General features: G+C 49.7%; 1 protein-coding gene and 2 pseudogenes across 1 annotated transcript in view; 1 reads left to right on the top strand and 2 right to left on the bottom strand.

Annotated features, from left to right (window-relative positions):
• Positions 1-4,457, top strand: part of SLC9A1 (solute carrier family 9 member A1) — a 46,522-nt gene extending 42,065 nt beyond the window's left edge. The window contains exons 9-12 of the mRNA XM_016132061.2: positions 238-352; positions 499-600; positions 1,920-1,992; positions 2,607-4,457. Of these exons, the coding sequence (XP_015987547.1) occupies positions 238-352; positions 499-600; positions 1,920-1,992; positions 2,607-2,941 (625 nt within the window). The 3' untranslated portion in view covers positions 2,942-4,457. The remainder of the gene's footprint in view (positions 1-237; positions 353-498; positions 601-1,919; positions 1,993-2,606) is intronic.
• A 10,087-nt stretch (positions 4,458-14,544) lies between these two features.
• Positions 14,545-14,660, bottom strand: LOC118604295 (annotated as a pseudogene).
• A 7,202-nt stretch (positions 14,661-21,862) lies between these two features.
• LOC118606973 lies at positions 21,863-21,984 on the bottom strand (annotated as a pseudogene).
• Between the last annotated feature and the right edge of the window lie 582 nt (positions 21,985-22,566).

The raw sequence follows: 22,566 nt of genomic DNA, 5'->3' as shown, positions 1-22,566 counted from the left end.
AAGCCCTCCACGCCAGCCTGGAACAGGCCACAGGGTGGGGGCAGGGGTGTGGGACAGGGAGCAAGGCCGCTTTGTCATCTTGTCAAGGCCAGAGGGGGAGCTGCAGGGTCACACTGAGGACCTGAGGCTTTGCCCACTCACCTGGGCCAACCCCAGGATGACCTTCTGGCTCAGTCCAGCAGGCTCTGAAGTCACAGGAATTTTCTTGGGGACCTAACCTGTACCATGTTGTCCTAGGAACATTCACCCCAAGTCCCTGCCTGCTGAGCGCATCCTGCCAGCACTCTCCAAGGACAAGGAAGAGGAGATCCGCAAAATCCTGAGGAACAACCTGCAGAAGACCAGGCAGCGGGTGAGGCCCCCCCGCTGCCCGGCCCCCCAGCAGAGGGACCCCCCTGCCACCTGTCTGCTCCAGTTCTGCCCCACACATGCCCAGCTTCCCCAGCCCCTCCAAGCCCTTCCAGGGCCTGCCCTGCCTGACAGCTGTTTCTCCCACAGCTGCGATCTTACAACAGGCACACGCTGGTGGCGGACCCCTACGAGGAGGCCTGGAACCAGATGCTCCTCCGCAGACAGAAGGCCCGGCAGCTGGAGCAGAAGGTGTGCTTGGGACTGGAGCTGTTCCTTCTTGTCTCTGGGAATCTGGGTTCTTCTTATTCCCATACCCCCATCACCAAGTCCTTTTGAAGGCAGACCACTCTGATATGTTCTTTTGGCCTCTTCCACCCGTTTGGAAGGCTGAGCCCCAGGACAAGTTCCAGAAAGCCTTCTCCTCCTCCTCACTCAGAGCAGTGAAAAGGCCGGGCCCCTCATCATATCCTCAGGCATCTTTGCTAGAAGAGTCTCCATGGGCCCTAACCCATTTTCTTGTTAGAAAACTACAGCCCAGGGGAAAAGAGAGCAGCCCAAAATCAGGAAGCAAGGCACACATGCATTCTTTCACTTGTTCAGGAGACATTTGTTGAGTGGTCTCTAAGTGCCAAGCAGCAGAGTCACCTCTGTGGATTCTGGGGTGAATCAGCTCAGTCCTCCCTTCCAGAGCTTCTCGTGCAGTGGTCCATGCAGGGCAGGAAGTGCAAGGGGCCCCGACCCCCCTTGAACAGGGAGGGGGCTGGGGTGAGCTTCGGAATCAGAGCCCGGGTGAAGGGAGTGTGGGCAGAGGAAGGGCCGGGCAGAAGGAAGAACGTGTGTATAAGCTCCCAGTCACAGAATGTGGCCCCTTCTAGAAACTGAGACGGCTCAGCTTTCAAGGAAGCTTGTCGATGGCGTAAGGGTTTAGGTTTTATTCTACAGGCATGGAGAGCCAGGAAGGGCTCTAAGTAAGGGAGTGACCTGGGAAGGTGTCCCAGACTAGGGTGGTGACAGGAGGAGGTAGAAAGGAGTGGATAGATTCAAGGGACATTTAGGAGGTGGAACCAGCAAGACTTGGTCACCAGTTTGAGGTGGGGCCAAGAGAAGCTGAAAAGGAGTCAGGGGTCAGCCTTCTGATTGGGGCAGTTGGGAGTGGTGGCTGTGACAGAGGACGCTGAGGAACGAACAAGGTTATGAAGGAAGGTAAGAAACTGAGTTCAGTTTTGACATGTTGCATTGAGATACCTGGGGGCCCTCCAAGGCCCAGGTGTCCGCTCCTGAGTTGGCTTCATAGCCTGGACCTCAGGGGCAGGTGTGGGCTGGAGCTAGAGGCTGGGGCCGTGTCACTGTGGGAGAGGCGGGGCAGCACGGGAGTGTTCAGGGCCTCCCAGGAGATCGCATGGCCTGAGGAGAGCTGGGCCAAGCCTTCAGGGATCCCTGAAGTGCCAGCATGACACAGCCAGATGAAGGGCCTAAGGAGGAACCGCCAAGAGACAGGAAGCACCCCAAACACGCCTGTGGCCACCAGTCTTGGCTGCCTGAGCTCACACCTGTCTTTTCTCTGTCAGATCAACAACTACCTGACGGTGCCGGCCCACAAGCTGGACTCACCCACCATGTCTCGGGCCCGCATCGGCTCAGGTAAGGCAGGGCACAGGGTCTCTGGTGAGGGGCCTCGCAGCTCAACAATTCGTGCCACCATCTCCTGAAGATGAGGCTCCAACAGGAATGGGCCTCAGGGCCAGCAGGGAGGACAGGCTTCTCCCTCACTGACCTCCTCCCAAGTCATGATTTCCTCCTACATCAGGCGGAGTTGGGGGGACAGGTGCTCCATGTGGGGCTGATGATGAGTACTGCGAAGGGGGCTGGGTGCCTGGCAGGGAGGCAGGAGGGGGTTCTGCGCCGTCGGGATCTCCCACGTGTGGGGAAGCGAGAGCAGGCCTCTCAGGCCTGGGCACCTGGGGGCGGATGGTGACTCAGGAAGGAGCCTTAATTCTTGGTCTGAGGAGGAACACCCATGGGAGCCCATGGTTGAGGAGAGGAACACAGTCCTACCTTTGAGACCCCAGCCTGAGGGAGAGAGAACCTACCTGATCAAGGCTCATAAAGGCCCACGTGGAGTCATTCTGAAACGTATCAGGACTGCTGCACTCCCAGGGAGGTTCTGTGGGCATTGCTGGCACGGGCTAAGGCGGGGCACATGCTGGGCGAGGGTCAGGGCAGAAGCAAACTTGTGCCTTCCTCTTGTTCCCCAGACCCGCTGGCCTATGAGCCGAAAGCCGACTTGCCTGTTATCACCATCGACCCAGCCTCCCCGCAGTCGCCCGAGTCTGTGGACCTGGTGAATGAGGAGCTGAAGGGCAAGGTCCTTGGGCTGAACCGGGACCCCAGGGTGGCCGAGGACGACGAGGACGATGACGGGGGCATTATGATACGGACCAAGGAGCCCTCTTCCCCAGGCACCGACGATGTCTTCACCCCTGGGCCAAGTGACAGCCCCAGCTCCCAGAGGATACAGCGCTGCCTCAGTGACCCAGGCCCCCACCCTGAGCCTGGGGAGGGAGAGCCCTTCATCCCCAAGGGGCAGTAGCACCAGAGCCAGTGGGCAGTACCTGTCCCACCACAGACTCTCCCGCCAGAGCAGGGGCTGCTGGGAGCTGGGGGCTCCCCTCGTCCTTCCTGACCTGGACGGCCCTCCCCCCACTGCATGGCAGCTGGGCCACAGCCCCACCACAGCACGGCTCCCCCTGCCTCCCGGGAAGCGCCTCCCCGCCCGCCAGCACTGCCTCACCATCCACTGGGCAGAACTGCTGGGCCACGAGGCAGACCCTGCCTCTTCCCCGTCCGAGCTCTCTCCCATATCCAGCGGAGGGGACCTTGGAGGCTCCCCTCATCCTCTGTCACCCTCCTCATTCAAACCAATGTTAGTTTCACACCAAAGACCCTGTGGCTCAGCCTTGATCCCACCTGGGAAGGAAAGGAGCCGAGTCCTCTCCTGGCCTAGGCCAGGCCCTCCCTGAACAGGGAGAGACTAGGGGCAGCAGGCATCCGGCTGGGGAGGGATCGGTGACCCGCGGCAGTCCCACCCTCCTGCCAGCTCTGTCACCCTGGCCAGCTACCCTGACTTGTCTGTCCTTAGAGCTGCAGGCTGAGAGCATCTCTGAGCTTCTCTGTCTGGAACTGGGGTGCTTTGGACAGTGATGTGACTCAGCTTTCTAAACTCCAACAGGGACCACTGGGCCCTCCAGGGGCTGCTGTCAGGGTAGGGACCGTCAGGAGCTCCAGAAAGTCTGCCTTTTTATCTGTTTTGTTTGTTCACACTTCCATATATGATCTATTTGCACAGAGGCCACTTCTGTTTTTAAAACATGTTGAAAATCCCTGGCTGAATGAAGCTCAGGCCCTCCTGCTCCAGAGAATTACCCTCTTCACTGGGGCCTGTCTGCCCAACACTCTCCCCTAAATCAGTTGTCTGCCTCCTGGGCTCGTAACTGTAGCCCCAAGGCTCTGATTTCATAAGTGACCCCCCCAACCCTAATCACAGTTCTTTCTAACTCACAGATGCTGGGCCTCCTGGTCTTTGCTCTTGGGCCTGACCCTCATTTCCTGCTGACCTGTCCTTTCTCTCATTCCCCTCGTTGGCCCCAGGAACCTCTCCCTCTGTGTGTACTGCACCCAGCTTGCGGTAGGGCCCAGTCCCCAGAAGAGAGGGCCTCCCCTGGGCATCTCCCACCTGGCCAGAGCCGATGGGTTGACAGAGTTCTGGGCTCCCAGAGGCCTTTGTTCCCCGGTACACACTCCCACCCCCACTGCCACCATGGCCGGGCACAGGCCAGGACTATTGGTGTCTGTCCTTCCTCCTAGGGCACTCCCTTCCCCAGGATTGTGCAATAGCAAAGTGTCCCTCTTCCCAGTGGACTGGGCAGTGGGTACTCATCTGTCCCCCCTCCTCTCCATGCAAGTGCTGTTTTGGGCAGGAGTCACCATGCAAGGGTGACGTTGACGACCATGTTCAAAGCCACCACAGCTGCTGCTGCTCTGCTGCCTATACAGAAAAATCCGAATCTTTTTCATATTCTAATAAATCCATGTGAGTTTTTGATAGAGTCAAGGGCTTCTTCCTGGGGACCAGGGGCTTTGGGGAGTAGGGCGGCCGGGGGGCCTGAAGGACTTGGCTTGATAGCTGGCACAGAGAAACGCTTCACCATGTCAGCGTCTGGCGTTATTACAGGCACTGGGGATACAGCTGTGAGCAAAGCAAGACGCTTCCTGCCTTCAGGTGCCTTCAGCCTCTGGGGAAATGCAGCATTAATCAAACATTCATACAGACCAGGAAAAACCCAGTATGTTTGTGAATGATGGCAAATAGGCAGCGGTGGGATGGGGATGACAAGGACGACTCTCCTAAGTGACACCCTAGGAGAGGACTAGAGAATGAGCTGAGGTTAACCAGGCGAAGGTGCCAGAAAATTCTCGAATATTCTCATTGGGAGTCGCACAGCAAACACCTGGGATTTGAGAAAAGACCTGTGTGGCTGGGTCAGAGAGTGATGGGAGGCGAAGATGGGGCCTTGCAGCCCGTGGTTAAGATTTTGGTTTATACTAAAGACAGTTGAAAGGTTCTCACCTGTAAAATGGGGACAGTAACTCCTGGATGAAATGTGCTCAGGTGCGTAGTGGGCTCAGCACCGTGCTGGTGCCCGGTGAGGTTGGATCCCTGCACTTCTGGGAGTTGGCCACCAGAGGGCAGTGGGGCCTTGGCATGCGGGGGGCACGCACGCTTGGAACCCTGGGCTGTCCAGGAAAGAAAGCATCTTTTTTGTCTATCCTGGGAGCTGTGTACAGGGCTGATTTGACTCACAAAATCTGAACTGTTCAGTGCCAAAAGGACCATAGACAGGAACCACACCATCCATTTCTGTATTGGTGTCCCAACAAGAGTGGGTGGTACAAAGGGATAGTGGAGAGCCTTTGACTAGGGGAATTTTTTCAGAGGTTCGGGTGGCATTAAAGGAACCTGCCAGGGATGGGACCCTGGAAGCTCACACTATAGGGATCTGTTGCAACTCCTAGACCTAAACGGCCAGAGGTGAGAGCTGCAGCCAAGGGGAACAGAATACCGCAGCTGCCAAGGGAAAAAATGGTCTGATTCTGCTGGTGCCTCTGCTTGGCCGACCCAGCTGAAAGCCAGAAGGAAACACCTGAGTGACTTCACTGAGTTCAGTCCACAAGGGTCAGTGTTCCAGTGAGCAAAGTAAGGAGAGAGTGGACTTAGAGGGGAGACAGGATATCTGAGCCAAGTAATTCCTTCTGCCCCCCACCAACCACCCTTGTCTCTCCTATGAAAAACTCATGTCCCTCTTGCTTAATGGTTACAGAATTTTAGTTCTGGATGATGAAAAAGTTTTAGAAATAGATTGTGCTGTACTAAATGCCATGGTTTGCTTTAAAATGGTTCATTCTGTGTTACATAAATTTCGCTTCAATTTTTTTAATTGGAAGGGAAACAAAAGCCCTTTGCCGTTGGGGGAGACAGTCTTATTATCAACCACCAAATCCTTTGTCATACTCACCATATCCTTGTCATCCTTCACTCACACTTACCTGGAGCCTACTTAAAACGTTAATCGTCACTAAGATCTTTCAATAAGACAGCAGAGGGGAATAACGAAAACTGCCACACGTCCCCCACCTTCTGTAGCTGGTCATAAGGCCTAAATCAGCCATCATGCACCCTCCCTCCACCCCCTGCCACATTCCTCTCTCCAGCTGCCAGCACTTTGGCTGATTGGATTCTGTTCCTATGAGGTGCCCCAAGCCTTTATTCCTATGCTACGCGGGTTCTTACTGGTCTTAGGTTTGATGGGTTGCTGAGTTTCCCGCTGACCGTCATTACCGGACATGAGAGATCTAAGAGGCACCCAGTAAATCTTGGATTCCGGACATAATCTTCCTGCCTGCCCTCCATTTTCCTTCTGGTCATCAAATTAGTCACCCTACCTGGTGTGGTTGACCCCCTTTCTACCTTTTGGTTAAGCAACATACAAAGCTCCAAGTGACTAGTGAAAAGATCTTCCAATTTAAAGGAGCCATGTCTGTGTTCGCTGGAGGAAGTATTCCTCCTCCGGGCACCAAGGACTCCAGACCTCCTGAACGTAAAGTTGAGGGAAAGCAAACATTTCTCCAGTAGGTTCTTTGGGATAACAAAAGAGCTACTCTCATCTCTACCCCTGGGTCCCTGGGCCTCTGCATTACGGCTGTGAGAGAAGTGGAGCCATATATCAGGCCACTGATTTTAAAGCATATACTGCTTCCTACTCATCCATAACCTAACTGCAGGGTGGTGTCCGCCAGCTGGTGCCGTAATGCTGTTCTATCCAGTCAACTGCTCCAAGTGACAGGGCACACGGCAAGTTCAGTGCATCCATGGGCAAAACCATTGCTGCACATTGCTGAAGACAGGCACCGTGTAGGATGGCATAGTGATGTATCAGGCATTCTGGAAAGCCCAGAAATGATGGTGCTGGCAGAGCACTGCAGGTAGGAAGGGCAAGGCCATATCAGGAATGCACGTTTTTACCATGAGGTAATAAATAACTGTCCCCTTCATGAAAGAAAGGGTCAGCATAATAAACCCACCAATCGTTGGTCCCCTAGAGCAGTGGTTCTCAAATTTTTCATCTCAGGAGTCTTTTACACTCTCAGAAGTTAGAAAAGGTATTTGTTTATGTGGGTTATACCTATTTCATTGGAATAAAAGCTTTTTAATTTAATAAATTTAAATAATTATTTAAAAATAATAAATCCATTACATGTTAATAAGAATATAACATTTTTAATGAAAAGATTTTTCAAAACGAATTGTGAGAAGAGTGGCATTATTTGACATTTTGCAAATCTCTTTAGTCTGGCTTAATAGATTCTCAGATCTGCTTCGGTATTCAGTCTGTAGCTACGTCACGTAGCCTCTGGAAAATTCCACTGTACACTCATGAAAGAATGACAGTGAAAAAGGCAAAGAATGTCTTGGTATTAGTACAAAAGTATATTTGATGTCACGGAATATCTGAAAGAAGCTTGGGTACCCCCCACCTCCACCAAGGGTTCCCAGTCCTTACTTTGAGAAACATTACTCCAGGGACTGGTGCCAGTTCAGCTTGGTCTTTGCCGCCGGGAGCTTGGGCAGGTACTCAGCAATGCCTCATTTGGTGAGGGAATAGTGTTAAGCCTATGTGGATTAGTTATCTATGGCTGCTGTACTACATTGCTAGAAACTTTGTGGTCTAAAACAACACAAATTTATTATCTTACAGTTCTGGAGGTCGGAAGCCTGAAATTAGTCTCACAGGGCTAAAATCAAGGTGTTGGCCAGGCTGCGTTCCTCTCTGGAGTCTCTAGAGGAGACCCTGTTTTCCCTGTCTTTTCGGGCCTCCAGAGGCTGCCTGCATCCCTCGGCTTTTGCCCTCCTTCCATCTTCAAAATCTGTCATGGCAGGTTGAGGCTTTTTCACATCACAGGACTCTGACACTGGCTCTGCCTCTGACTATTATATTAAAGACCCTTGTGTTCACATTGGGCCCACCCAGATAATTCAAGGTAACTCCCTATTTTTAAGGTCAGCTGATTAGCGACCTTAATTCTATTTGCTACCTTAATTTATATTTTGTCATATAAACCATATTTATAGGTTCCCAGGATCAGGACATGGATATCTTTGGAAGGTCATTATTCTGCCTACCACGCTATGAATAGCCTCTATCCCTGCCAGTATGGCCACTTGGTATGTGGGCCCATTGAGCAGGAACCAGAGGAGCTGGGGAAAGAAGTTGGCATCTACAGAATGGGTCACCTTGTCCACCTGATTATCGAGAGCCTCCTTCACGATAGATGCCCTTTCGGGGCATTTGTGCAGATTAAAAATAGCTTCACCATCTGCGCCTGTTTCAAGCAATCTATCCGTATATCTCTTCCTTAGACGTCCTCTTCACCTGTCTTGGCATTTGCAAGTCCCTGACACACCAGCCAACTTGTTAGCCACTGCTTACGAGTCGGAGTAGATCTGTACCTCAGGTCATCTCTTCTTCCATGCAGAATGAACAGTCCATATAACCAGAAGTTCTGCCCGATTGAGAGAATATCGCTTCATCACTGTTTCTAAAAAGACGCCTGAGTGTGGCTTTAATGCAACAGTTATCCACTTGTGGCTGGTGCTAACACGCCAGGCAGACGCACTTGGAAATCATGTCTGTGCTTTTTCCTCCATGTTAACTGGTCATAGCGACTTCCCCAACTGTGCGTAGAGAGAGAAGCAGTGAAGCAATAAGAGCGGGTACCGCAAGAATTTGAGCCGCCTGCTCATGCAATTTCCTCGTGCCTTCTGGACTTGCTCAGGCCTGATCTCGTATTTACTCTTTAATAAGAGAATGCTACCATGGATGTCCAATTTTATGATTATATGGATCAGATAATAGGCAGTTCTGGTCGCATGGGTCACTTCGTGTCCCACAGCCAGGCATTCAGTCTTTACCACGTCTAGTTGTGAGCCAGGAGCTGTTTTTAAATGGAGATTAGTTATTTGCAAAAGTGGGCACGAATTAATCCAAAACCCTAAGGGTCTGTAATTCTGCTGCGACTCTCCTATTGGAGCTTGTCTATACAGCATCTTTTTCTGCAATAGTCACTTCCAAATCATAAAATTCGTGTGACAAGACAGCTTGCTCTGCAGTCTGGACCTGCTGCAGAGTCTTATGCTACTGCAGACCTTGGTTAAAACTTGCAGTCTAAAAACTTGCAGTTTTCAAAAAAATGGGTAGAACAGCATGGCCAAATGTGGTACCTATTGCCTCAAAACTCCAGAGTTCCATCAAATATTTTGCCTCTTTCTTTGTAGTGGACAGGATAAGGTTCAGCAATTGTCTCTTATTTTAGAAGAGATACCCTGACTTGCCCCAGACCACTGAATATTCCAGAAAGTTCACTAACATAACACACCTCTGAATTTTTGTGGGGTTTTTTACACTTCCTTTGGCATACATATGTTTTACTCAGACCCTAAAGTGTTTGTAATTTCCTACTCGCTGGGCCCAATTGCTATAATGTCGTTTATGTAATGGCCCAGCATAATGTTTTGAACTATATCAAGATGATCAATATCCCTTTGGACAATATTATGACAGAAATCAGGAGACTGGACAAAGCCCTGATGTAATAGATTGAAGACTTACTGCTGTCTGACAAACTATTTCTGATGATCTTTACTCAGTGGAGTAGAAAAGAAAGCATTTGGGGTCAAAGAAGTACCTCAGGCCAAAAGTGGTGTTGACTTATTTTAGTAAAAATGTCATGTCTAGAACCACAGCTGCAATTGGCATCACACCTAACTAACTTCACAGTAATCTGTAGTCATCCTCTAAGACCCACCTGGTTTTTGCACCAGCCAAATAGGTGAGTTAAACAAAGTCTCAATAGGAATGGCCGCCTCTACATAGTTCAGATCTTTGATAGTGGCACTAATTTCTGAAATTCCCTTAGGAATGTGTCATTGCCTTTGGTTTGCTATTTTGGTGATGGTGAAGTTTCAGTTCAGAGTTTTCCATTTGGCCCTTCCACCCCTAAGAGCTCTCACTCCATGAGTCAGGAAGTCAGCTCGGGAGATTCTGACAGTCTGTGGTCCCATTGGATCCACTGGGACTAAGAGCAGATTGAACTTGCCACTCAGTGCAAGGGTGGAAGTTCATTAAGTCTCTAAAGCGGCTCTGAAGGGATCTTTGCTCTCTGGTAGCCACAGGACAGATGTGGCAGAGGACCATGCCCAGACCCTGACTGTCAGAATCCCAGGCTTGCAGAACCAATGACATGAGCAAACCCGCCAAGCCTCTTATGCTAATGGAAAGGAACTAGTTAAGCAGGAACGGGATGCTCAGACATGGAATGGGGACGTTTGGGTAGAATTTTGAACCCCCAACACCCTCCATCTCCCTTGTTGGAGAAGGCAGCACCCTCTACCCTCAGCCTTTCTCAACATAAAAATCTATCAGCACCTGCACTTGGGGCACTTGCCTTCCCGGGGCGCCGACCACCTCTCGCTGCCTCCAGGTCCAGTTATATCTCAGTTCAGCTCAGTCGGAGGCTCTCGATCTGTTTTTTTCTTTGTGTGTTTCCTAGGGCAATCAGATGTAGCATCAGGAGGCTACTTCAGTCTTTATAATCCCTGCTGTCACCATAGTGACTTAGTGCCCTAGGCACTTGTTCTCCCAATATCTTACCCGTCCATTTCTTGCCACCACTAGTCATAAAGTCAGTAACTATGATACCACTGCATACCACTGGTTAACATTGTCCATTACCCTTGTCAAGTAGGCCATTTATGCACTAATCAAGACATGTGAGCAACCCAATCCCTGGTCCCAGAGTCCCACCCAAGGACCTGTTTCCCATGGCTATTCTCGTACGGGTTATGGTACTAGCCAGGGCCCAGGTTGGAAATGGATGGCACACTTAATAGGGTGATCGAAAAGGGTTTGATGAAAGGAGTGTTGCAAAGTGGTGGTCAGAGTTAAAGGAGTCAAGAAAGGCTGGCGAAGCACTTGGGACTAGCAGCGGCGGGAAGCTTCTACCAAGCCGGGAGCAATGGCTGGTGCGAGCTGCAGCCTTGAGACAGGTCATCCTCCATTGCCCAGTGCAGAACGGAGAAAAAAAGTGGGCCTGTAGTGGCAAATGGAGAGCATCTGACACAATGCCCATTCTACAGATAAGGAAACTAAGGCTTAGCTGCCCTCATGCAATTCTGCAAATAGGCCCAGAGCGCCTGTATGTGTGTGTGTGTGTGTGTGTGTGTGTGTGTGTGTGTGTGTGTGTGTGTTGGGGGTGGGGGGAATGTTGGTGTGGAGAGAAGGAAGTACAGAGCCCTGTCCTGGAAGAAATGCCAGGCTGTTGGGGCAGACACCCACACTCAGCTTCATCTCTTTGTCTGTAATATGGATCTCTAATTTCTGCTCACAGCATAAGCTCAGTAAACAGATCGCATGAAAGCCAGGAAAGCAGTTTTCCATCAAGAAATATTTTTTAGGGCCCACTGCGTGCTGTGCTCTGTCCTCAGGGAGAGGTTGGGGGAGGGCGGTGAGAGGGGATATCTGTGGAGAATTGAAACCCATCTCCTTGGCCTCCAGAGTGTCCCAGAAACGGACTTCAGGAAGGAGGACCATGAGAATTCGACCCTGTGACTGGAGTCTCTGAGTCCAGAGTGGAAAGTATGGGCACTGCAGAGAGAAAGGGGGTGGCCTCGGACATGCATCTCTGGAACTGTATCTCCTTCCACATCCCAAAGGAGCCCCTGAAACCACCCTGCATCACGGGAGCAGGAAGGGGAGGTCAGAAGTGGCTCTGAAACTAGGTGGCAGGTGGTCAGGGAATACAGTGTTCTCATGCGGTCCACATCTGCTGACTGGGCCTGCGCCCCAGAGGACATCAACCAGACTCGCCGTTTCAGCAGACCGCCAGCCCCGGGTCCACTGGCTGGCCTTCCAGGCCCACCAGCCAGCCGTCAAGTTCCCCTTTGCCTAGCCTCTTCCACTGGTTCTACATTGCCATAGTGTCTGAGTTTGAACATTAATTAGGTATGCGTTCATTTAAGTTCTGCTCCAGGAACAGACAGTCGCTCTGATCTCGAGAAATGAGCACTGAGACGGAAGAGGGGTGGAGGTGATCAGCTCCTGTTTAACCAGCGGGGCCCTTCTCCAGTCCTGGCCACCACCAGAGCTTCAGCTTTTTAAATTTCTCATCAACCCCAGAGGCTGTGCCAGTTAGCACCCTGCAAATCAGAAATGGGTCTGGTTGGTAAAGATGTGGTTTCAAGATACGTGGACTGTCTAGAGTCTTATACAAACATCCCACTGCCCTTTCCTGAACGGGGTATGAAAATCCAGCCGGTGACAGTGGTTGCCTGTGGGACTTGGGGACTGACTGGAAGCAAGTAAGGGGGAGTTTTTGGAATGATGGAAGTGTCGTATATCTTGATCAGCATGTTATCAACTCACTAAATTGTACACATAGGCTTTATGCCTATTACTATGTATAAATTTTATCTTCATGTTTGTGTGTGCGTGTTTGAAAATCTAGCCACCAGCCCTGGAATTCACATTCTGAATAATTAAAAGTGCCCACAGTGCTGCTGCTCTTGGTGGCTTCTGGGAGCCTGGCCAGTTAACGTCAGCCCAACCCGACAGCTCAAACAGGGTCCCATTCTCCAGCAGTACAACAGTGAAACAGACTGTGGTCTGTTGGGGCAGACGGACAATAAACAAGTGCACACCTCAGTCCATCTGTGCTAAGCGATCTGAAGCGGCCCGCGAGAACACGAGGAGGGACCCCTTTCAGTGCAGTGGTGGACGAAGGGCCTCTGAGAAGGCACTGTTCAAGCTGCAGCTGGAGGAAAACAGGCACCAGCCATGATGAGTCGTGGGGAGACCACTCAGTCAGAGGATGGGCGGGACTGTGACATTTCTGAGAACCTGAGAGAAGGCCTTTTGTGGCTGGAGAGCAAGGGAAAGAGAATCACAGGAGAGGGAAGCTGTGGTCAGATCACACAGACTTAAGGGGGGCGGGGGGTTATTGGAAGTGTTATTCACATGATTGAAGCAGGGTAGTTATATGATCTGGTTTATGCTTTTAAAGGATTGCTTTGGGCCATGTGGAGAATTGGTTGAAAGGGCTGTGGATGGAAGAAGGAAGTAAGGAGATGGGAGCAGTGTTCCAGGTTAAAGTGATGGTGGCCGGGACTAGGGTGCAGATGGTGCTGATATAGACATGTGTAATTTTGAGGTATAATGACAGACCCCGGTGGGCTGCATGTGAAAAGTGAGGAAAAGGCAGGAATTAAGGAAAACTCCAGGTTCTAGGCTCCAGTGATTGATCAGGGGGTGCTGCTGTTCACTCAGAGGCAGAACAGGTTTGGGGAGCAGGAAATCCAGAGCTCCCTCTAGCACACGGTTAGTTTGAGATGCCAGCGAGAGAGCCAAGTGGAACTATCAAGTAAGTCTCTACATAAATGACCTGGAACTTTACCTGGGCTGTAGATAAAATGATATGAGTGTCACAGTATCTAAATGGTGTTAAAAGTCAGAGAACAAGATGAAATAACCTAGGGAGAGAATGTGGCTAGAGAAAAGCCAAGGGACTCGCTAGAGGCCCGAGGAACCACCGACATTTCATGATTAGGTGGAAACTGTGAAAAAAACTGAAGAGGACTGGAGGGAAGCAGAAGGAAAGCCAGGAGACTGTGGTAGCATCAAAACCAGAGACGAGAGTATTTCTGGGAGGAGAAAGTGGGCAGCAGTGTGAAATGCTGCCGTTGGAAGCTAAGCAGGGTCAGGCCTGGTTGGTACTTGGATGGGAGACCACCTAGGAAGATCAGGTGCTGTAGGCATAAATGAATGAATGAATGAATGAATGCTGAGAACATGAGTCTGATGATAACACAAAAGAACCCACTCAATGGAGGAACACGTGAAACACCACTGCAGGGATTGGAGCAGCCAAATCTGGAATGTGGGGAATTCTGACACGGTGACCACATTTCTTCAAAACAATATGTGGCAAGACAAAAACGAGATGGTAGATAGATGATGGTGATGATGGTAGATAGGTGGAAAAATGAGAATTATAGCTTTAACGAAATTTAAGGACTATATCAACCAAATACAATGAACGGTTCTTGTTTAAATCTTGATTGTTCCATAAATGTCTTTTACAGCGGTTTAGTTTGAATCCTTGCAATTATAGGGCTGAGGTCCCCACTTTCTTGCTAACTGTCAGCCGTGGCAGGGGCGGGGGGGCATTCTCAGCTCCTAGCGGCCACCAGCTGTTCTCTGTCCTGTGGCTCTCTTCTGTGTCCAGTCTAATAAACCTTTGCCCACCTCCAGATTGCAAAGCTTTTCTTCTGTTTTCTCCTAGAAGCTTTATGGTTTTCATTTTACATTTAATTTCAGCAACTCCTAGAGTTAGATGTTTTTTCCCCTTCTATAGGAGAGGAAATTGAGGCCACAGATAATCTGAATAACTTGCACATGGGCACACACACATGCCCTTGGTAAGTCATTGTGCTGGGACTGGAATTCAGGCCAGATGCTAGACCCAAACCCTGAAACACCACTACCAACTACTTTCTTTTATTACTATTATTATTATTATTATTTATACCTACAGCACCTGGTCTTCCTAGGTGGTCTCCCATCCAAGTACTGACCAGGCCTGACCCTGCTTAACTTCCGAGATCAGACATCAAGCGTGTTCAGGGTGGCATGGCCATAGACCATGGATCATGGCTCCACTGGGGTGCGAACCCAGGACCTTCTGCGTGTAAAGCAGACATGCTAACTGTTTCACTATGAAACCACGTCCCCAACTACTTTCAAAAGGCACTGTGGAGGAGGGAGGGAACCAGGCCAAACTATTCTCTAGGGCCAGCGGCCTCTGTCCATCTCCATAGGAAGAGAGAGCTGGGCACCAGGGGTTGGAGAAGGAGGAAGGGGAAGCTGGAAGGTGTCGGGGTCACGGGCACCTCTCGAGGAGCTGAGCTTGTCCAACAAGGCTTCCTCTGCCTGTGCTGGTCTTGCCCCCACCACCCTCCACAAGACCCACCAAGGGGCTTTCGATCCTCTTGGCCTTCTGAAGGCAGCTTTTCTCTCTGGCACTACCTATTTCATGTTCCTTGTGCTTTTGGCCAGCACCGCAGCTGGAGGATCCATTCATGACGCAAACCTATGTTCTTGGAGAACAACAACCCTTGGGTGTATTCTCACCTGTGTGGGATGAAAACCCTCCATTTACTTTTACCACCAGGTCTGGAGGAACAAGGAAGTGTCCCAGATGACCTCACCCCACCTGGGCTCTCTCCAGAGTGCTCTCCATCTCTGCTTTGTAGAAACCTCCATTTCCTTTCCAGAGTCAAGGTCAACACCCCAGCCAACACCATAACCCACTTTATTTCTTTTCTCCGTGGCCAGTGATAGTCTCAGCTTCCACTTCAGAGGAATCATTTTTGCATCTCTTGATGGACTGAATCTCACCCTGAGTACTAAGTATGTACTGCTCTAACCTCACCCCACTGGCTCCCAGACCTACATATCTGATCCCAGGAGACATAGCATCATAAGTTGTTACTGGTTCAGAGTGTAGGCCACAATCTGCAGATCAGCAGGTCTCACAGGGTGGTGTCTCTGAGCTCACACCATAACAGCCTGCAGTAGGGCATTCCGAAATGCATTAAGGCCACCTAGTCCTGGGTGATGGGTATGAGGAAAGATCAGTGAACCCCACAGGCACTGTCCTAATGGCATACATCTTCAGCTTTTACAGAAACATGAGCTTCTTGGTGATAGACAATGCCTAACCGTGCCATCAGTAAGTTTATGAGTGGAGGTACAGAGGGAGGATAAGAAAGCAAATCCAACTCTGCAATAGGATCTATTGCAGGTGGATGCAGGATGCAGTTTGTGTAATCAGGCTGGGAAATCATAGGAAAAAATATATCTATATCTATATATCTATATCATATATATCTATATATCTTTATCTCATATATATCTATATCATATATATATATATATATACACATATGTGTGTGTGTGTATGTGTGTGTGTGTGTGTGTGTGTCTCTGTTCCTCGTTCCTGGAACTGAGCTTCTAAGATCATGTAAATTCCTAAGTGATAAGAGCGCTAGAAGCATCTTTTGTTCTATCCAGGTCATTCTGGGTGGGCCCCTGGATGGTTCTTGGATGGGGGCTGGTCACCAGAAAGACCAGACCATGATTAGAAGCCTGGCATTTTCAGCCCCACAACCTCCCATCCTCCAGAGAGGGGAGAGGGGTTAGAAACCGAGCTAATAATTGATCAAGCCTACTGAAGAAGCCTCCTTAAAATCCCAACAGTATGGGATCCGGAGAGCTTCCAGGTGGGCGAACACCTGGGAGGGTGACGCGCTCGAACTCCACGGGGACAGAAGCTTCTGTACTCGGGACCTTCCCAAACCTCGCCCTATGCATCTCTTCATCTGGCTATTCATCCGAATCCTTTATCATATCCTCTAATAAACTGGTAAAGGTAGGTAAGTGTTTCCCTGAGGTCTGTGAGCCTCTCAAACGAATTAATCAAATCCCCCGGGTGGGGGGGGGGGGCGCGGGGTGGAGAGAGTGGAAGGTTATGGGAACTTCTGACTTGCAGCCAAGTCAGGCAGAGTTGTGGGTAACCTGGGGACTTAACTATTTGCGACTGGCATCTGAAGTGGGGGCAGTCTCATGGGACCTGACACTGTCTCCAGGTAGATAGTGTCGGAATCAAGGTAAACTGCAGGACACCCAGCTGGTGTTGTGCAGAATTGCTTGGTGCGGGGGAGAAAAAACACACACTTAATGGCCAGAAGCGTCAGTGCGGAGCGTTCTGTGTGAGTAATAAAGGAGACACACAGGAAAGAAAAACATAGGAGAAAGACACGTAGTGAGGAAGGTCTGAGCTTTTCCCAGCACAGAAGAAGGAAGAACTGTGTAGGTTTTTCCAAAACACAGGCTGTCTCCAGATGCCTGGCTGAGCCTCAAAGGCGGTTTTGGCCACTCGGAGGTGGTGGGTATTTCCATGCTGGAGAGACCAGGCAGAGCCTCCCTCCCGCCTCCACGGCCACTTTGTTCGTGGGCCCATTGATTAGGTTCTTGACCAGCTGTGGCCTATGGGAGACTCTCAGAACCCAGGCCATCGCCATGTAGCCATTTGTCCTCCTCTGGGGAAGCAAATGAAATTAACAAACTGTGACTATTAAGCAAGTTATATCAGAAGATAAATTATACATATTGCGACAAGGGGAAAGAGAACGTTTGCAAAATTCTTATGGAAATCTGTCCTTGTCCTAGAAGGGAAAAAAAAAAATTGCTGGCTGGCTGTTTAACGCTTCTATTAGAAAGCTGAGGCTCTCCATACCTCGGATAAGACAAGAAAGTCGTACTAGGACGTCACCCTTGAAGCTGTCTGAAACAAGTAAGAGTCACACTCGGTGACAACCAGTTCTTTCCCCAGTGAATAACACCCAAATGTTGCTGAGCATTATCTTAGATCAGGATAATGGGGCGAGAAAAAGTCTGTGAATGGTCTGTATCTCTTGTCTTAAAATATAAGTCTCATTACAATTAGAAGTATCAAAGGTAAGGGCCAGCTGAGACCGAGATAATCTTCTTGAATTTTGTCTAGGTCCTAAAAACAAAAAAGAGAAGATGGTGACACCCACAGGCATCCCCTGCTTGTTAAGAGCGACCTTTCGAGGAGTGCCCTTTGGTGGACAGTCACTTGGGACAAGCATTCTCTCAAAGTCTGAGCCCATTGTGAGAATCTAACCGCAAGGCGCCTCCTTGCCACCAGTCCTTCAATCTCCCTCCTTCCAAGGCCCTGCCCGTATGACAAGGCCACCAACCACTGCCCGAAGCTGACACAGGGCCTGACCTCAGGCCACTCTCCTTCCATGCAAAATGGAAACACAGTGCAGTGCTGGAAAGGTTCCTCGTCACTGTCACTGCCGGCAACGGGCAGCAGTGCCACAGCAATCGATTTCTGGCTGGGGCTGGCTGCTTGTGTAGCCATCTGTTAACGGGCTATGGAGAGAGCTCAGAATTGTCTGAGAAATGACCTCGAAGGCTTATCCTGGGTTGCCTGGCAACTAGCAAGCCAACCGATGGCTCCCTGTCCCTGAGAAAGGGGCTGTGCCTGAACCCAACCTCCCATGGGATGAAGGTGAGGTGGGGCACAGGTGCCAAGGCCTCCCAGCCAGCACCTTCCCAAACCGCTGACACTTAAGTTCAGACTGCTTAGCATTCATTACCCACACTCCATCACCCCCAAGGGCGTTCTCATACTCGCCAATGCAAAAGGAGAACATGGGAGGACCAGGGTCTCTCTGCCCCATGGTGTCTCCAACTACAAACAGGGACCCGGTGCCTGCTCACACTCTGCCCATGAGTTCCAGTCTTCACAGAGTGTTGCTGCAAGTGACCCTCAGGCTCTTTGCACAGGCTTGAGTTTTAAATTCTCAAGTAACTGGTCCTAGGGACCTGCGTCTTAGGAGTGGGTGGAGGGAGGGGCAGCTGGAAGCCCAAAAGGGACACCAGGGAGGGAGCAGCATGCTCAGCAGCTCGCCTGGGCTTCAGGACATGTCTGGGCCCAGTCCCTCTCCCACCTGTGCCTTCTCCCCTTAATGACAGATGTCGCTGGGCACACCTGACTTTGTGGTAAGGTCAGACAGCACTCAGCTTGCATCACATGGCTCCCAGGCGCCTCATGTCAAGCTTTCAGTCTCCCCTGAGGCCCAAAGGCTTATGAAAGACATGAGCTGTTTCCCGAAAGGAGAACAGTAGCTTGCAGAAGGAGACACAGCTTTGCACTAAAATCCTGGCTCCTGAGCTGAGATGTGCCTCCTGGGGCTTGTCCCAGGCTCCATAAGGGCATCTCAATATGCCATACACACCTGGGGCCACAAATGAGTCCAGCTTGGAGCAACTGTCAAGTGTGAGGGCAGGAGTGAGGAGGCGGCTGGTCCTCCACAGCACCCAAGACCCCCAGCGACAGAGCTAACTCCTGGGAGAGGGCTGCATAGCACCTGCCTCTGGAGATGGATGCAGCTTAGCTGAGGCCCCAGACCCTGAACCTCTCCCCATAAGCATTTTCCCTCCCCAGAGGCAAAGGCCCCTGAGCTTTACCTGTCTTTAGTTCCACCCAAGGGATCAGAATGGACTCCTAATTTTTTAAAGACAGTACTAGCACAGTACTAGAGGAAACAGAATGACACTCTGGGTTCTCACTTGAGTGTACATCAGAACTCTCTGGGTGGGCAGCTTGTTTAAAATAGAACTCCCCAGGCCCTAACTCTGAATCTAAATCAGCAGAGTCTAAATCAGCGGAGCGGAGGTGGGACTCGAATGTCCATTTTAACCAAGCTCCCCACCCTATGATTCTTGTTCAGGCAGTCTGCCACCTACACTGGTGGAATGCTTCAGGGTCAGGTAAACCTGGGTCCGAATCCAAGTTCTATTTCTGTATTACTTTGGAATCGTCTCGGCTATGAGTGATGGATAGCTAAAATAACAGGAGTCTAAACAAGATAGAAGTTTACTTCTCTCATGTAAATGTCTGGGAATGCAATCCAGGCTAGTATGGTGGTACCACAATCATTAAGGGCATAAAATTTTTCTACTTTCTATCTTGTTGCTCCAAAATCCTCCACATTCAGCTTTTGCTTCATGGTCCAGAACAGCTGCTCCAGCTCCAGCCATCATGGCTCTGTTTAATCTAGCAGAAAAGAAGAAATGGCTGGACATGCTGCAAGGGAAGAGGGAAAACGTAGATATTTCTTTGAGTGTTTATAAATGATGACTTAAGGCATAGAGAGAGCATCTAAAGTAGCTGAAACAGGGAGAGGGTGGTGGAAATGAAAGATAAAATCAGCTAACATCAATTATATACTTACTGCATGCTGGTCGCTATTCTAAACACTTTTACACAACCACAAATTTAATTCTAACGATCCTTGAGGTAGATCCTACCATTCCTTATTTGCCATAATGGGGTCACCCACTCACCCCGAAACCACAGATTAAAAGATTAGCCTTGCTTGTTTACTCCCTGAGTGAATCTGAGCAAGTTTTTTTGCTAGCAAAAGAGAGTGGGAAAACCATACTTAATTCAGACTGGACACAATTTACTTCGCCCCCTGAGAACTGGGTATATTGCCCCCAAAACCTTGACAGAGTTAGGCCTCTGCCATCCAGGAAGGGTACCATGCTGCTCAGATGTCTATAAACCGGGTGTCGGCAGGGGTGGCCCGTGAAAATGAGGTACGTTTTTCTCAAACCACATCTGCACCCTGTGGACATGTTAGGAGTTTTGAGCTCAGGCTTCGTGTTTCTGCCGAATTCTTATGCCTGTGGGTATTTGGAACCTGGAAGTGTAATCGCTGGGCTCTGGCTTTGCAGCGGGGTGGGGGTCTGCTTTTGGCATAGTCTGCTGTTGGCACAAAGTAGATGCTTCATAAATGCTTATTGAATAATAACGATAATAACCATTACGTGCCAGGCACTGTGCTCAGAGACATTTGACACTGACAACTGCCAAGATCTTCGTTTCACCAATGAAGAAAGTGAGACCCACAACAGTAAGGTACTTCCGAGGTCTCACACCTGATAAGTGGCGGAGCTGGGATTTGAAGCCACGAATTTTTAAATGCAATGCTCAGATATCTATAACCCTCAAATAGCCACCCTTCTCCACCCATGTATACATGAAAGTCCCAGGAATCTGGGGTCTAGCCTGATGGTGCCATGGACCAACACCCTCAGAAAGAATGAGTTTTCTTCTGAGCTTCCAAGGATTCAAACAACCGTTGGATACTCCTATCTGGCCCCTGGTTCCTCACCCAGCCCCCATACCCCACCTTAATGATCCTGCACACTACAGAATGGAGGCCATTTTTCCTGTGGAAGAAGGGAAAGGAGGGCGGGCCTCTCACCCACAGGGGCCTTGGAAACAATTTCCAGAAAAGCAGAAGAGCATATAGTTGAGAGCCTGGACTCCAGCCTGCTACTCCTCAGCTTCATGACCTTGGCCAAGCTAGTGAGGATTAAATGAGTTAAAACATGTCACAGAAAACATGGAGAAAGGGACTGGCAGGCTGTCAACAATCTGCAAGTTTCAGCCATCATTGTGACTATTTTGGCTAAAGCTGGTAGCAGTAGAGGCCAACCACCCCGGAAAAGGCTGAGAACTGGGCCCTTTTCTTTTTTATATACATAATAAAATTAGTTTTAAAATAACAAGTATACGTAGTTAAGTAGAAGAAAATACAAAAATTCAGATTAAAAAAAATTACCAACAATCCTACTCTCCAAAGATCATCTTTCTATACTATTTAATTAATAGCATAGTGATTTGGGGCTCGCTCTTTCTTTCTTTCTTTCTTTCTTTCTTTCTTTCTTTCTTTCTTTCTTTCTTTCTTTTCTTTCTTTCCTTCCTTCCTTCCTTCCTTCCTTCCTTCCTTCCTTCCTTCCTTCCTTCCTTCCTTTCTTTCTTTCTTTCTTTCTTTCTTTCTTTCTTTCTTTCTTTCTTTCTGCCAGAGGGTGACTGAGATTTGTGGTTCTCCTGCCCCTGTCAGCATCTGAGTCACCCAGTCACCCAAGCCTCTGTGTTTGCTCATGGGGGTGATGTCTCAGAGACAAGTGAAAAAGGCTGAAGAACAGGCCATGCAAGTGTGTCTGGCTTGTCCCCAACCACCCAGAGAATTTTATGAGCAAAGCATTTTAGTGACTTTTAAAAGGCAAATCAGAGCTGCCAATTCCGGCTTAAACCCTTTCAACAGTTTTCCATTGCCCTAAAATGGCCAAGATCCCCACCTGGATGCCACACGTGATGGCCTGCGCCTGAATCCTGGCCTCCATACATTAGCTGTGTGACTTTGTTGTTTTTTTTTTTTTTTAATTATTATTTATGCCTACAGCACCTGGTCTCCTAAGTGGTCTCCCATCCAAGTACTGACCAGGCCCAACCCTGCTTAACTTCTGAGATCAGAAGTCGGGCATCAGGCTTGTTCGGGGTGGCATGGCTGTAGACCATGGACCGTGGCTCCCCTGGGCGCGCACCCAGGACCTTCTGCGTGTAAAGCAGATGTGCTAACCACTACACAATGGAACCACGTCCAAGCTGTGTGACTTTGGAAAATTTATTTAAACTTTTCTGTGCCTCATTTTTCTTGTTTATGAAATGGGAACAATAGAACCTACATCATAGTACTGATATAAGGGTGAAATATGCTAACCGAAGTGCTTAGAACAGCACCTGGCATGCGGAAACCCCTTGGGAAATGTTAGTAGCTATTATTACTATTATTTTGTCCCCCATTTCCCTTTGCCCTCTCTCCTAAAACAAACACCCTAGCAGCCCCACTGTGAACCCCTACTTACAACCCCTCTGCTACATGGCCTCTGACGGCGTCCAAAGGCAAAATGACAAGGCAAGGCTTCCTTGTTATGTGAGGAGGTGGGGATGGGGAGGGAGGGCCTTTCAAGAAACCCCTCCTGCCTCATTGACCACATGTGCCCCTAAATGACTAACCGCAGAGAGGAAATGGAACACCCTAGTTCTACAACACCTGGAGAAATCAGGGTTCTGTTAGCTTTGACCAGTGGTTGTTGA

The sequence above is a fragment of the Rousettus aegyptiacus genome, unplaced genomic scaffold (assembly GCF_014176215.1).
Source record: "Rousettus aegyptiacus isolate mRouAeg1 unplaced genomic scaffold, mRouAeg1.p scaffold_m13_p_1, whole genome shotgun sequence".
Lineage (NCBI taxonomy): Eukaryota > Metazoa > Chordata > Mammalia > Chiroptera > Pteropodidae > Rousettus > Rousettus aegyptiacus.
The sequence above is the reverse complement of the archived record's forward strand: the minus strand, read 5'-3'. Positions and strand labels throughout refer to the sequence as shown.